Raw genomic sequence first — 13,554 nt, forward strand, 5'->3', positions numbered from 1 at the left:
GGCTCAGCCTCATGGGGCTCTCACGGCGTTTCGGACTTGCGAACGCTCTGGCAGAGCAACCAGGGAGCTGCAGGCTCCTAAGCCAGAGTTGAAGAGCCTGGAGACCAGCCAGCAGCGGGTCCCTAGGTGCTAAAATAAAAGCATCACCTCCCACCTCCACACCCAGGGCGCCGCACCTCGCGCTGTTGTTTCTATTGTTATTATTACAATGACTTTGTGGCCAGAATGCAAACATGGATTTGTTTTGGAGGAAGGGGTTAATTTTGTATTTCCTGGCTTTTGTTAACAGGGGAAATCAGACCCATAAGAAAGTCATTCAGGTCAGACTGAGCTCCTATAAGTCACTCTTGTTTTGTGTTTTCCTTTCTTTCATTTTTATAGCACCTTATTCAAAAAAAAAAAAAAAAAAAAAAAAAAAGGGAGAGAGAGAGAGAGAAAAGGAGAAAAGCAAGGAAATAGCTAGTCCAGTATTATAAGTGATTAAGAAAACAGTGCCCATGTAATGTATTTTTTTTTCATTCTGATTTGCACTGGGTGTAAATAAAACTGGATTAGAGAGTCTCATAATTACATGGCAAACTCATCAAGGAGCAATTACTGCCATGGTGTACCCTCGTGGAGGCAGATTCTCCTCTCCCAGAGGCATCATCTGGAGGTTTCTGTGCTATCTCATAGCAGTGGAAGTATCTTGTATATTTACAAGATACTTGTTATTTAATATTTGTATAACACTAGTTAACAACATGGGAGCACATTCTCACTTAGACGTGCGGATGTCAGGGCAATTTCTTTGGACTTGGGAGAAACTGAGCCTGGCAAACCAGGAAAAAATACATCTCTTAGTTTTGTTGTGTGCGTGGGACACCAAGAAAAAATGAGGACAACAGGAAAAAAAATCAGTCAGACACTCATGGGCGCCTGTGAGCCGGGCTGGGGTACGGGGCACAGCACCGTTGGAAATAGAGTTTTTCCATTAAGGCATTCAAGCGAGGTTGTCCGACGCACACTCCCGGGCATGGAGCAGGCAGGAGGAGCTCAGCACCCTGGGGAAGTCGGTCGCCTAGATATGAATTTACAGACAGGTCACAGGCAGAGGTCCATGTCAACCCGGGGGAATTCTCTCTAGGAAAAGGTGATGAATAAAGTCCAGTCTCGCGGCTCTACAGGAGCCTGCGGCAAAACACCGGCGACCAGTTGACCATTGCTAATTCCGCCCGGCGCAAGGGTGCTGCAGGCTGGTGTTCGGCAGGTCGCCGGCGGGGCGGCGAGAGCTTGGCCACGGCGGTGCCACGGCTGGGCAGGACCGGCCGGGAGCACGGCTGGGGATGCCCCGTGCTCCCGGCCCACCGGAGCTGGTGCTCGGGCTGCCCTGGAGCCGCCCCGGAGCCCTCGCGGCGGAGCGGGCAGCAGCGCGGCGCGGTTATTTCCCGGCGACGCCACGTGCGAGCCTTTCTCCCGCAATCCGTTTCTAACTCACTATTAAAAGCGCAACAATAAATAAAGCGAACGAAAAGCGCAAGCCCGTGTTTATTTTTAAGGAATGTGTTGAAAAAACAGATTTGCTGTGAGGCTGCAGTTCTGGCAAAAAAACAGAGCTCAGCAGAACCGAGGCAATTCTGCAATAAAATAATGAGCTGGAGACGGCACTGGCTCCCCGCTGCCGGCTCTCGGCCGCCTCTCTCCCCCTGCCACCCGAGAAGAGCCTGGAAGGCTCTGAAGTGTTCGACCGTCGGGCCGTCCGGGAAGAGAGCCGCACGGCTGCCAGAGGGCAGGGGCAAGGATGCTCTGGGCCACGCAGGTGGGAGAGAGAGGCGCAGGAGGGAAGGGGCCAGCGAGGAACCGGCGAGGAGACAGATGGGGAACTGCAAGCGGCGGTGACTGGAAGCCCTGAGTAAGAAACAGCCGAGTGATTTGGTAGAAGCTGATCGCCCACGGGGTAACAAAAACTTTTGGGAAGCACTGATACACAATCAAAGCGGAAAAAAAAACAGAACTTGCACTACTTCATTGCCAGTTACTTGGTAGCCCTAAATTCTGGGGAACTTTTCTATATGGAAATCCAAATTTGCGGAGGCTGTAGGTCTATTACATTTCTTTTACTTACTATAAAACATGATGGGAACTGTTCTCAAATATGTGTTTATAAAAATACATTCAAATATATTTATATACATCTATTTATGTGTAGCTATGTCTGTACATGTATATTCAGTTACACACGAGTATAAATACATGGGTAGGTATGCTTGTCTCTTTGAATGTGCATTTGATGAGAATAAGCACGTACACACACATCCCTAGAGCATCCCCTCACCCTGGTGCTTCTCCAGGGTCCTTCCTGCACCCTCAGCAACAGCGATTGTGGCAGAGGCTGGACAAGGACCAACACCGGGTGGGACAGGAAGGTGCCCCGCCCCCACCCAGCCCGGGGAGCCAGCGGGCCTGGGGTGCGGGGCAGTGTGTGTGTGTGTGTGTGTGTGTGTGTGTGTGTGTGTGTGTGTGTGTGTGTGAGAGAGAGAGAGAGAGAGAGAGAGGGGGGTGTGTGTGTAAGTGTATTTTTATGTGTATGTGTGTATGTGTTGGGGGGAGAACACGCTGCAGTGTGTGACTATGCATGTGCATGTATGTGTACGTATATGCACGTGCACATATGCATATACATGTGGATGCATGTGTGTGTGTATGCATATATGTCTCTGCATGTATATAGGATGTCTGCGTGTATACGTGCATATATACATGTATGTGCAGGTGTGTATTATATATGTGCGCGTGTGCACGTAGGTGCCTATGTATGCATGTATGTGTGAGCAGGCACATGCGTGTGTCCGTATGTGTGCGCGCGCCCGTGTGCCGCCCGGGGGCCGGGGCGCGCGCGCGCGCCGCGCTCCGGCCGGCCCCGCTGCACATGACGTCATGGCCGGCCGGGCTGGGCGCGCCGCGGCTGGCGCGCCGCCAGGTGACGTCTGCGCGGGGCGCTCACGTGACGCGGCCCCATTGAGAAAACGGCGGCGGCGCGGCGGCGCGCGGCGATATAAGGCGGGCGCGGGCGTGCGGGGCCGGGCTGCCGCCGGCACCGACATCGGCACCGACCCGACACCGGCCCAGCGCCGCCGCCGCCCGCAGCCGCCTCCCTTCCCTTCCGTTCTGTGCGCGCTGCCGCGGGCCATGGTGAACCTGCGGGCGAGCGCCCTGGAGTGCGAGGCGCTGCGGGGGCTGCTGCAGGAGCGCGCCGCGCAGTGCCTCGTCCTCGACTGCCGCTCCTTCTTCTCCTTCAACGCCTCGCACATCCTGGGCTCCTGCAACGTCCGCCTCAGCACCATCGTCCGCCGCCGCGCCAAGGGCGCCGTGGGGCTGGAGCACGTCGTGCCCAACGAGGAGCTGCGCGCCCGCCTGCGCCAGGGGCTCTTCCACACCGTGGTGCTGCTGGACGAGCGCAGCGCCGACCTGGAGTTGCCCAAGCGCGACAGCACCCTGGTGCTGGCCCTCAGCGCCCTGTGCCGGGAGGCCCGCGGCGCCCGCATCTGCTTCCTCAAGGGTGAGTCCCCGCGGCCGCCCCCCGCGGCCGCCCCGGCCCCGCGGGCCTCGGCGAGCCCGGGCCCCGCGGCGCTCACCGCCGCCTCTCTCCGCCCGCTCTTGTAGGAGGTTACGAAGCCTTCTCGGCCGCCTGCTCCGAGCTCTGCACCAAGCCGGCCGCCCCGACGGGCCTCAGCCTGCCCCTGAGCGCCGCCGGCGCGCCCGGCAGCGCCGACTCGGGCTGCAGCTCCTGCGGCACGCCGCTCTACGACCAGGTGAGCCCCCGCGGGCCGTGCGGGGAGAGGGGGAGGCCGCCGCGAAGCCGCCGCGAGGCTGACGGCTCCCCCGTCCCTTCTCTTCCAGGGTGGGCCCGTGGAAATCCTGCCGTTTCTCTACCTGGGCAGCGCGTACCATGCCTCCCGCAAAGACATGCTGGATGCCCTGGGGATCACGGCGTTGATCAATGTCTCTGCCAACTGCCCCAACCATTTTGAAGGGCACTACCAGTACAAAAGCATCCCTGTGGAGGACAACCACAAGGCAGATATCAGCTCCTGGTTCAATGAGGCGATTGATTTCATAGGTAAGTGAGCTCTTTACAGCCTGTTTTTATCCAGGGATAACATCTCTGCTGTTGGGAAGCAATGAACTCTGCCTCCCCCCTTCTCTTCCTTCCTCTGCTGTAGCCCAGGCTGCATCTTAAAACTAGGGAGTTTCATTCCATAGGGGAAATACTTGGGGACCATTCCTGTTAATTTTTTTCTACCAAGGGTGGAATAATCCTGGCTTTAAAAATCAGTTTGAAGCACTGAATCGAGAGGCATGGGTATTGCAGAAAAGAGCTAGCAAGTTTAAGCAGATAAGTCTTAAAGTAATCTTACAAGAGCAGTAAAGTGACCCAGAGGAGCTATTGGTATAATCGGAGTTGGAGCCCAGAATGAGAATAGCTACATTGCTGCTTGCCCCAGGACAAAGGCTCCCTCTGTCCCTAAAGCCCTGTGTACACTTCCTAGGCTAAGGAAGGGATGGCTTAAAGAAATGTAAAGCAGCACCCTGTGCTTTCCCACCTCTGGAAGCAGTGGGACTAGTTTGCTAATTGTGTGTGTTAATTCTTTCAGATTCTGTTAAAAATGATGGTGGAAGGGTATTTGTGCACTGCCAGGCTGGCATTTCCCGATCAGCAACCATCTGCCTTGCTTATCTCATGAGGACCAACAGAGTCAAACTGGATGAAGCATTTGAGTTTGTGAAGCAGAGAAGAAGCATCATCTCCCCAAATTTCAGCTTCATGGGACAGCTGCTTCAGTTTGAGTCCCAGGTCCTTGCCCCAAACTGCTCAGCAGAAGCTGGCAGCCCTGCTATGTCTGCTGTATTGGACAGAGGAGCATCAACCACGACAGTCTTTAACTTTCCAGTCTCCATCCCTGTTCACACATCGTCCAGTGCTTTAAGCTATCTTCAGAGCCCCATTACCACTTCCCCAAGCTGCTGAAAGGCGGGTGAAAACGTGGTCAGAACTCAGACTTTTATTGTCTCAGAAGTGCAATAACTATGGGGACAGTGTCATCAGCCACTTGCATTTTGTGGGGATCCATCCATCCCAGAGTGCTGTTGTAAGCAGAGAGGAGCTCACCTGACTCCAGAGAACTAGTGTTACTTTTTTTTGTTTTTTGGGGCTGACGTTTTAAGCCAATATCTGGATGTCTACATAGAGATCAAAGAACATAGTTGCCTTTTTCTGAGCTGTTCCTTCTTGTCTCCTGTCTATTTTAAGCCTGCTCACTGTCTAGTATACATGCACCAGTATTCCCATTCCTGGACACTTCAAGCAACACTGATGCTGTCCCCTGTAATATGACAGTCCTACTATTTATTTATTTTTACATTAATGCATTGTTTTTTGCCTTCACAAACCTAAGGTTTTATTTCTAGAGAAACAAAATACCTCAGTAATTTTTTGGTACTGTAATCCTGTATATAGCCGTCAACTCTTCTTGTTTCCTAAGCACTGACGTAAAAGCACCAGGCGAGTGCTTTTTTTTTTTTTTTTGAGTTGCCAAGGGTTGTATATCTATTTATGATGTGAAATAATATATTTCTTCTTATGGAGACATAGTTTTGTTATATGATTAACTTTTTATACAAACAATAAATTATGATATTTCTACTGGGAGAGAGCTGGATACTTTCAAAATCTTGTATTTTACTGCCTCAAAACTCACTTAGGCATTCACAGATAGACCATAGGAGGTCTGAGTTTTTGACTCTATGGAGTTTACGGTCCTCAGGCATTGCACTTAACTAGTATCCTAATTGAGCTCGATAGAGAAAAAAAAAAAAAAGTGTTTGAAAACACTAGACTTCACTAGAAACTAGCTTTTGTTTCTGAGTTGAGCTCTCCTTTGACGTAGGAGAAGGCTGTGACTTGGCCTTGTTTTGTCCCTGTGTTATTACATGCCATGGTAAAGAGTCAAGGGCGGATTCTCAGCTGCATAGGTGGATCTGGATCCAGTGACAGCCATGGACCTGGAGCAGTTTACACCAGCTGCAGCTTGGGCATGGTGGGCTCACTGTGGGTTTAAAATAACCTTCTTCTAGGAAGAGCTTCCTCACTGCTTGTTTACTTTTAACACTTCAAAGGTTAAATCTAAAAATTAACCTGTTAGAAACAGTTCTCTAATGTTTGTGAAATTTTATGCCACTTGCTGTGAAACACTTGGCTTACTGGTTATCTCTGTAAGCAAGTCAGAGCATAAGAACAGATCAAGTACCAATGGTTGCTAAACTTATTACCTAGACCCACGCTTACTCTTGCTATGAGTTCGCACTACTGTGACTTTTACCTGGCATTTAAGTTGAGGTAATGAGGAGTAGAGCTTTTTTGTAGCATAACAGCAGAGGAGAGCTCTGCCCGGTTGGTGCTCCTGTCTGGAGGGTGGCAGGGCCAGTGCTGCCCATGGGTCTGGCAGAGGTGCGTGGGGTCCATAGGGCAGGCAGCGCATGTATGGGGGAGCAGCAGGTGCTGCAATATGTCCCTCACGCATGGTGAAGCTAATGCAGAATGAAGAAATGCAGCCAGAAGTCAGCTTGCTTTCCTGACCGTGTTGTGTCACGAGTGGCTAGCTGGAGGGAGGTATACTAGGACGTCAACTGTGCTGGCTCTGCAGCTTGACTCTGGAAGGAGGGTGCTGGTCCTTGCATCTCTGAAATTCAAGGAGATAGATCCTACTCTTGGCTCGTTGAATAAAGGCTTGCTTAGGCAGACAGCAGGAGGCTACAACGCTCTATGTAAAACTAAAGCATTTTGGTAGTTAAAGTCTGAAGCCTAAGCTTACAGATGAGGTTTTTGTTAAGCATAAAGCAGCTGCAGCCTTGTCCCGTAACTGGAGACAAACTATGCACTAAATAAACTCCTGCTGCAATCCTGCAAGTTACCTGGAGTGTTAACGATACTAAAATCTGGGACTCTTCTCCTGGGAGAAGGTGCCCTTGAAGGATGGGATGATGCACTGCTGCGTCTGAAATTCTTCCACGTGAACTACCCCTCAGACGCAGCTCTGTCGTCAGCGCTACGCATTAACAGTCAGCAAGCTTCAACCTGACACCAAGGGATAGAAACAAATGGAGCAGCAAAAAGGGAAGTGAACAGAGGTCCCTGGTCACTAAGAACTGAGGTTAGAAACCCTTTCTCTACAGCATATTAATGTGCACGAGCCACTAGCTGACTGTTCCTCCCCCAAACCTGTTCTGTCCTGAAGATCCTGCAGAAATCCCTTCCTTCTTTCGTGGAAACTCACTCTGCAGATCGCACCGTTCGGTGGAATTGCACCCGCTGCCGCGTCCCCTGCAAAACGTGCCAGGCTGTTCCCGAATGCGTGAGCCTTTTTACACCTGCAGCAAGCGGGGGAACAAACCTTCACCTTCAAAGCAAAGCGGAGCTTGTTCAGTGGAAAAATACAACCTTGGCAGCCCCAGCCGCGCAACTGATAAAAAAAATCCTGCCTGTTAATCACAGTTCAAACAGAATTCCGCTCCCCGGCAGCCGGGGGAGCTTGTTTATGTGTTTCTTGGAACAATAAAACTCATTACCTGGCAGTCGATCAGTTTTTATAACCTAACAAGGCACCTGACAGAGGGGCACAAAAAGAGAGCTGCTTCAGCACAAAGCGGGTTTCTGAAAAAGTAGCCGGCTGCGGCAGGGCACGAGCCTCTCGGCAAGGCACCGAGAGCCACTTCCAGCTCTGCGGCTGCTTCTAGCATCTTTTCTGGAGGCTTCACGGGGAGCCTTCCCCACCTGCTGTAATGGGAGTCCCCTGTGGTTCATGCAGATTATCTGCGCCCAGGATCGTCCGCGGATCCTGAAGCGCTCCCAGCCCAAACGAGTGAAGGAGATGGGAAAAGAGCAGCACCGGGAGCAGGAAAGATCACAGCGAGCACGGCAAACGTCATGTCCATGCCGCAGCTTGGGGGGGAGACCAAGGGGCTCGGCTGGGAGCTGATGGCGAGAGGCGGGGGAAGGAGCTGAGAGAGGCCTGGCAAGGTGGGAGGAAGAGGAGGAAGAGGAGGAAGAGGAGGAGGTGCGGCGCTGCGGCGGGGAGGCTGCGGCCGCGGGCGCGAGGGGGCCGAGACCGGCAGTGGCGGGGTCTAAAATTAGCCCCGCTGGAGGAAGCCTCCGTTACTCAGGCCGGCTCAACCTTGCTAGCTGCGAATGCGCTGGGGAGGCATTTTCCCTCCTCTCCGCTTGCTTACGCTCCCCGCTTTGCTCTTCTGCTTGTTCGGGATATCAAGGCGCACGGTTCGCTGTGACTCAGGGCGCCGAACTCCAGCGGCCCTTGACTTCTGCCCGTGGCACGTTACCCTGGCCGTGCCAGCGGCTCTGAGCTCAGACCCTTCCCCACGCAGCCACCCGAGACCCCCGGCAACCAGGCACGCAGCAGCTCGATGTGGGCTTTAAGGTTATATAAACCTGTATTTACACAGTTGCATACATCCCCATGGAAACCACGAGGAGTTTCCCTTCGGTGAGGAAGGCAGGAACATCACTTCCTGCTGCTGACAAACCAGTTTGTCACAAAGCAATAAAAAGGCCCGTTTAATGTTCGCAGGAACCTGCTCCGGGCTTTGCTGCTCCGCAGCCAGGAGCCCGCTCCCCCGCCCCGCGGGCAGACATCGGCCACGGGGGGCTGCTCCCAGCCGGCCCCGGCACCTCGGCATCCTGCAACCCGATGCACCCGAGCGCCGAGGGGAGCGGGACGGTCCCCGCAGCCCAACGCACCAGCGTGCTCCTCCACGCAGCCACGCGGGATGTAGAGAGGCAGCGCGTGGCCGGGACAAGCGCGCAGCGCGAGACACCCCGTAGGACGTAACACCCAGGGGATACAGTAGGACCCGGCTGTTGTAAGACGAACAGCCGCGGAGCTCCAGATTAGCTGCATCTGGGGTAATCCCCTCGTCTCGGAGCTTTGGCCTTTCTTTTGCAATCAGCGCTTTGGAAAGCACTAAGTGCGCTGAAGCTTAGGGACTATCCCACGTTAGTCACCCGCGGTATCGGACTAGCAGGGCCGCAAGGCTACGTTATGCCGTTAGGTAAGCGCTGGAAAGAACTTTGCATCCCGATCATCATGCACAGGCAAATCTCATTTGCCCAGTTAGCAGCTGCAATTTTTTTTTTCTCTTCTCTATCTGACTCCAGGGCAGCAGAAAGGGCACTAGAAGTCATTTAGTAAGTGCATTTAGATGTGGTCCCTGGAGATCCCCCTTCCCAGCTCGGCAGACTAATCGTAGCATGATGGGGAATGAGAAAGGGTCATGGTGTTTGACAATCAAGAATATTTAAAAGCTAGCATGCCTGAAATGTCTTTTAAACCTATTTGAAGCCCTATTTCTTACCCTTTCTCTTATCCAGCAATGATGCTTGTGATAGACAGGTCATGTAGTCAATCAGACTCCACCCAGGGTTTTGGTTTCCACCAAGGTCTCCTCCAATCCAAGGCTGCGGGAACTTAGGAAAACAGTTAAAGCACAGGCTAGACCCCACCTGTGTTGAAAGAATAAATGATCCTGGAGTTCTGCTCTCCACGTGGATGTGTGTGGCCTTCTCCCAAATGCTATTTACTGCAAAGCAGAGCTAACAGTCCTGGTGAGGGAGGCTGAGAATTGCTGCCAAGGTGCTGGACTGGGCGGGTGCTGCCAGCACCCATCAGCAACGTGACAGATCACCAGGCTTTAGGGGACACAAAAGAAGGAGAGGAGGGGAAGCAGCTCTGAGGGGTCGGGCGCTGGGGAGCAGTGGCACAGGCTGGATGCGCAGAGGCTGCATGCTTGGCTGGTTTGAATCAGCGTTGCGGCGAGGGCTTCATGCACGGTTCATGCACGCTGCTGGCACTCAGCCTTTTGCTCTGCAATACTGAGAGCAACCCCCAGAAGGGCTGATCCCGAGGGATAAAGCCCTGGTACCATGGGGAAGCAGCAGGGTTACTCTGCCCCGACCCCATGGCCTTTGCAATTGAGTAAAGGCTTGCTGGTTTGAGAGCTATTTCTCACTTTGGTAGTTCTTTGGTACAGATCTGTGCCTGCCTAGAGATCAGGGCCAAGGCCCTACCTGGCAACACTGGAGCCTCACGTAGAGCAAACTGGCTTCCTCATCACAGAACAAGGGGCCAAACCCAAGGAAACAACGGCAAGTTTGTTCTTTTGCCTTATATGGCGGGGCACAGCCCGTTCTCCAGGTGATTCTGTCCCGCAGGTTTCCAACCCCAGGGGTTTCCAGCGGTGGGGATGGCAGGACCGGGCAGGAGGCATCCGCGAGCGATGCTCCGGGTGCGTGCCCCCGCCGCGGTGCCCCGCGGCACGTGCCGGAGGCTGAGGCTGGGCTGAGCTCCCCGGGCGCCTCGCTGAGCTGGCTGCCTATGAGCCGGGAGGGGGGTTTCCTCCAGGGCGCTCTCAAGCCGTTGCATTTGCGTGTGTTTCCTGCTAGCTGCAGAAATGACTCGTCCCGGGCTTTCCCTCCCGGTGCGCTGCCGTGAGACAGCGCGGTGGGCGAGCCGCGATGCCCGTCACAGCCAGCAGGTACGTTCCAGCCCCGCGCGGGCGCTGCCTTCCCGGGCGCCGGAGGGTGGGAGGACGTGTCCGGAGGCTGAACTGGACGCAGGAGGATGCTCCTCCGCATCGCCCTGGCTTGCAGAGCCTGGAAGGTCAAAGATGAACAGCGGGAAAAGCCAAGAGAGGAGATGCCCACGGACATACCCAGCGTATGGAGACACAGGGATGAAGCACGGCTGATAAGAGCAGATGTTAGCAGCACCGTTGCATCGCCCGGGCTCACCTAGCTCCTGTTTAACATCCAGGCTGGATGAGTCAGGTCTGTGGGAACAGCAATTTCATCAGCCAATTCATTCCAAAATCCTTATTATATAGGCTGTGTAGGGGCTATCACCAGTGCCACGGAAAAAACTTAATTTCTCATAAAATGGTGATGTGTTACACCAATCCAGCTCATTTCACTACATTTTTGGTTCCCTAACTATAGGCCACATCTAAAAATAAATTCCCAGGAGACTCTAACATGACGTAACTGCCTTTTAGCTCGGTAACCACTTGGTTACAGATAATAGGGTTCTCACTGCATAACAATAAAAAAAATTATAGTCTTTGTCCCACAACCAAATGTAGTTTCCCACCTGTCTAAGCCTTATTAAAATGATCAATGACAGTGTGATTTAGACTTCTAATTCCTAATGTTATTTAATTTCATTTGGAAGGGCATTTTTTGTAAATGGTCTTAGTGGAGGTGTCTAAAAATGACTTTTTCAGGTCTTTTGTATACAGGAAAGAGAGGTTTCTTTTCAGTGTCTTCCCTAAATTCTTGTCGAAATATAATTTGTGGTAAATTTGCTTCCACATCAGTATCTTGTTCTTCTTTTCAACCTTGTTACAGCTTTGTTAATCAGCAACTGGGTCATATAACGGTATGTGGTTTGGACGGCAGGTTTTGTCTAATTTATGGAGGATATAAACCGCAGATGTTCATTAATTCTAACAGAGTTTCCTGATACTCCGCAGTGCTTGCAGACTGACTAGTAACTTCTTTATTGTCTTCTGCAGTGAAATCCTGATTATCACAGATATGTATCTTAGGGGTTTTTGCATGGTGAATATTTTACAAATGACATCTGCTGCTGACAATATGTGATTGTTTTGAGTCCTGCATGCCTGTGCAATCCTTCCTACATACAAAATGCTCAACAGAGTTTTGCTGCTTTTCAGTAGTTTAAAGTGCCCATCATTAATTCACATTAGCCAGGAAATGGGGACATCGTTAGCATAAACACATGGCATGAAACGAGTAAACGTGCCTTTTATTTATTTTTTTTAATCAGATAAGTGCCAGTTTAAGTGTTATGATGGAGGATGTTTTCTTGGTACTTGTTGTTAAAAAGAAAAATCAGAAGTCCTGCATGCAAGCTGGCTGTAACGTCGTCAGTTATGAACTTGGTCTGTGTCTGGGCATGGGGAATTTCCTCCTACGTCACTGAGCTTTGCTTTGGTGTTGCTGGAGACCAAAGCTTTTGGCTAATGGTCTGGATGTAGGTGGGTCCCAGCCCAATTCATTCACAGCCTAAGAGGGTTCGTATACCCACGTCTGTGTAGAGGCCGATTCTCCGGCCGTGTTGTCTCTTCAGAGTCTAGGTGGATCATATCTGGGACCTCAGGGGTCCCTCCGAAAACATCTTTAGGTCTCATTGTCAGCCAAGTATGAGAAATCCAACCATTCAAGGCCTTTCAAGATGCACTATTACAAACTGCAGCATCCATCATGATTAGTGCAGGTGCAGTAGGACAGCTGAAGCTGGGCAAATGTTAAAATCACGTCAGCTGTTGAAGCCTGGCTGGGATGGCTGTTGTACAAGCCAAACACTTTCTGAGCCGTGGGACCTCTGACTGCTCTGGCGCCCCACCAGGACATGGCCGTGGAGCAGATTGCACGGTATCGAACAATAGCTCCCACCTTTTCCTACTGACCCGGAGGAACAGGAAGGAACAAACCATTTGCCAGGATACAAATCTTTTCGGTGCTGGTCTTTGACTAGGCTCACTCCCTTTGGAGAGCTTCCTCCCTGCTGGAGCCAGCAGACATCTCAACGCTGAGCACACCCAAAATTTCAGCGCCTTCCCTTACTCCGCTTTTCGTTTCTTCAGAGGTTCATCCATGGGCGCCAAAGACGATGGTCTTTTATAACTGCCTTTTGTTCCTCTGTTTACAGCTTCCCTTCCAAGCTCTGGGGATGGCTGACGTCAGAGCGCTACATTTGGGCTCGCTGCACTTTTATCTGGCGTTAATGCGTTCCATGAGCGCTGGGAATGCGAACTGCAACGTGAGCCGGCCGACACGGGAGGGGGAGAGGACGCCACAAGAGGGGAGAAGGGAAGCAGGAGGCCAATCGGCATTTGATCAGGGCACAGCGCGATGCTTCCCACCTCTGCTTTCCCCGCCGGCTGCCAATTGGTTTGCTGGAGAGCGCGATGGTCATTTATGGCAGTGTGCGGGAGGGCCAGCCCATCGGGCAAGCCGTCTGCATGTCCTCGCAGCTGGCAGAACGCTGCATGGCACCAAGAGCTACGCACAGAGCTATTTTTAATAGGCCTGGGCTGAATCCCAAGTATAGTGCAATCTATTTCTGGTGCAAATTGATCTTCCTGGGTGATGCAGAGATTTTTCATATGAAACACATGAGTTTGGGTTCCCAGACAGCAAGGAAGAAACAGCTGGATGTGATTGGAAGAGAGGTGTGAAAAAAGATGCAAGGAGAGCTAGTGGCCATGGAGGTCTCACCCAGAGAGAAAGCCTGATGCTCTCTGCCACCATCGCATGCTCTTTGCCAATGATTTGTTCATCGATCTGTAATTAAGAAAGCCTGGGTTTAGTTTACAGCTGGGGTTTAGCTGAGGACACTGGAGGGCCTTGCATGTGTTTGAAATAGGCTGTTGGGGGAGTTTCAGATTCCAAAACATTTTAAGAGGCTAAAACAGTGATGAACA

General features: G+C 52.1%; 1 protein-coding gene across 1 annotated transcript; it reads left to right on the plus strand.

Moving 5' to 3' along the window:
* The first annotated feature begins 3,043 nt into the window (after nucleotides 1-3,043).
* On the plus strand, nucleotides 3,044-5,689 carry DUSP1 (dual specificity phosphatase 1). Its single transcript, XM_062587359.1, has 4 exons — nucleotides 3,044-3,538; nucleotides 3,643-3,791; nucleotides 3,880-4,099; nucleotides 4,635-5,689. Exons 1-4 carry the CDS (start codon nucleotides 3,169-3,171, stop codon nucleotides 5,006-5,008), a joined length of 1,113 nt encoding a protein of 370 aa, XP_062443343.1. The 5' UTR covers nucleotides 3,044-3,168; the 3' UTR covers nucleotides 5,009-5,689.
* The last annotated feature ends 7,865 nt before the right edge of the window (nucleotides 5,690-13,554 follow it).

Source organism: Rhea pennata, chromosome 14 (genome assembly GCF_028389875.1).
Source record: "Rhea pennata isolate bPtePen1 chromosome 14, bPtePen1.pri, whole genome shotgun sequence".
Taxonomy (NCBI): domain Eukaryota; kingdom Metazoa; phylum Chordata; class Aves; order Rheiformes; family Rheidae; genus Rhea; species Rhea pennata.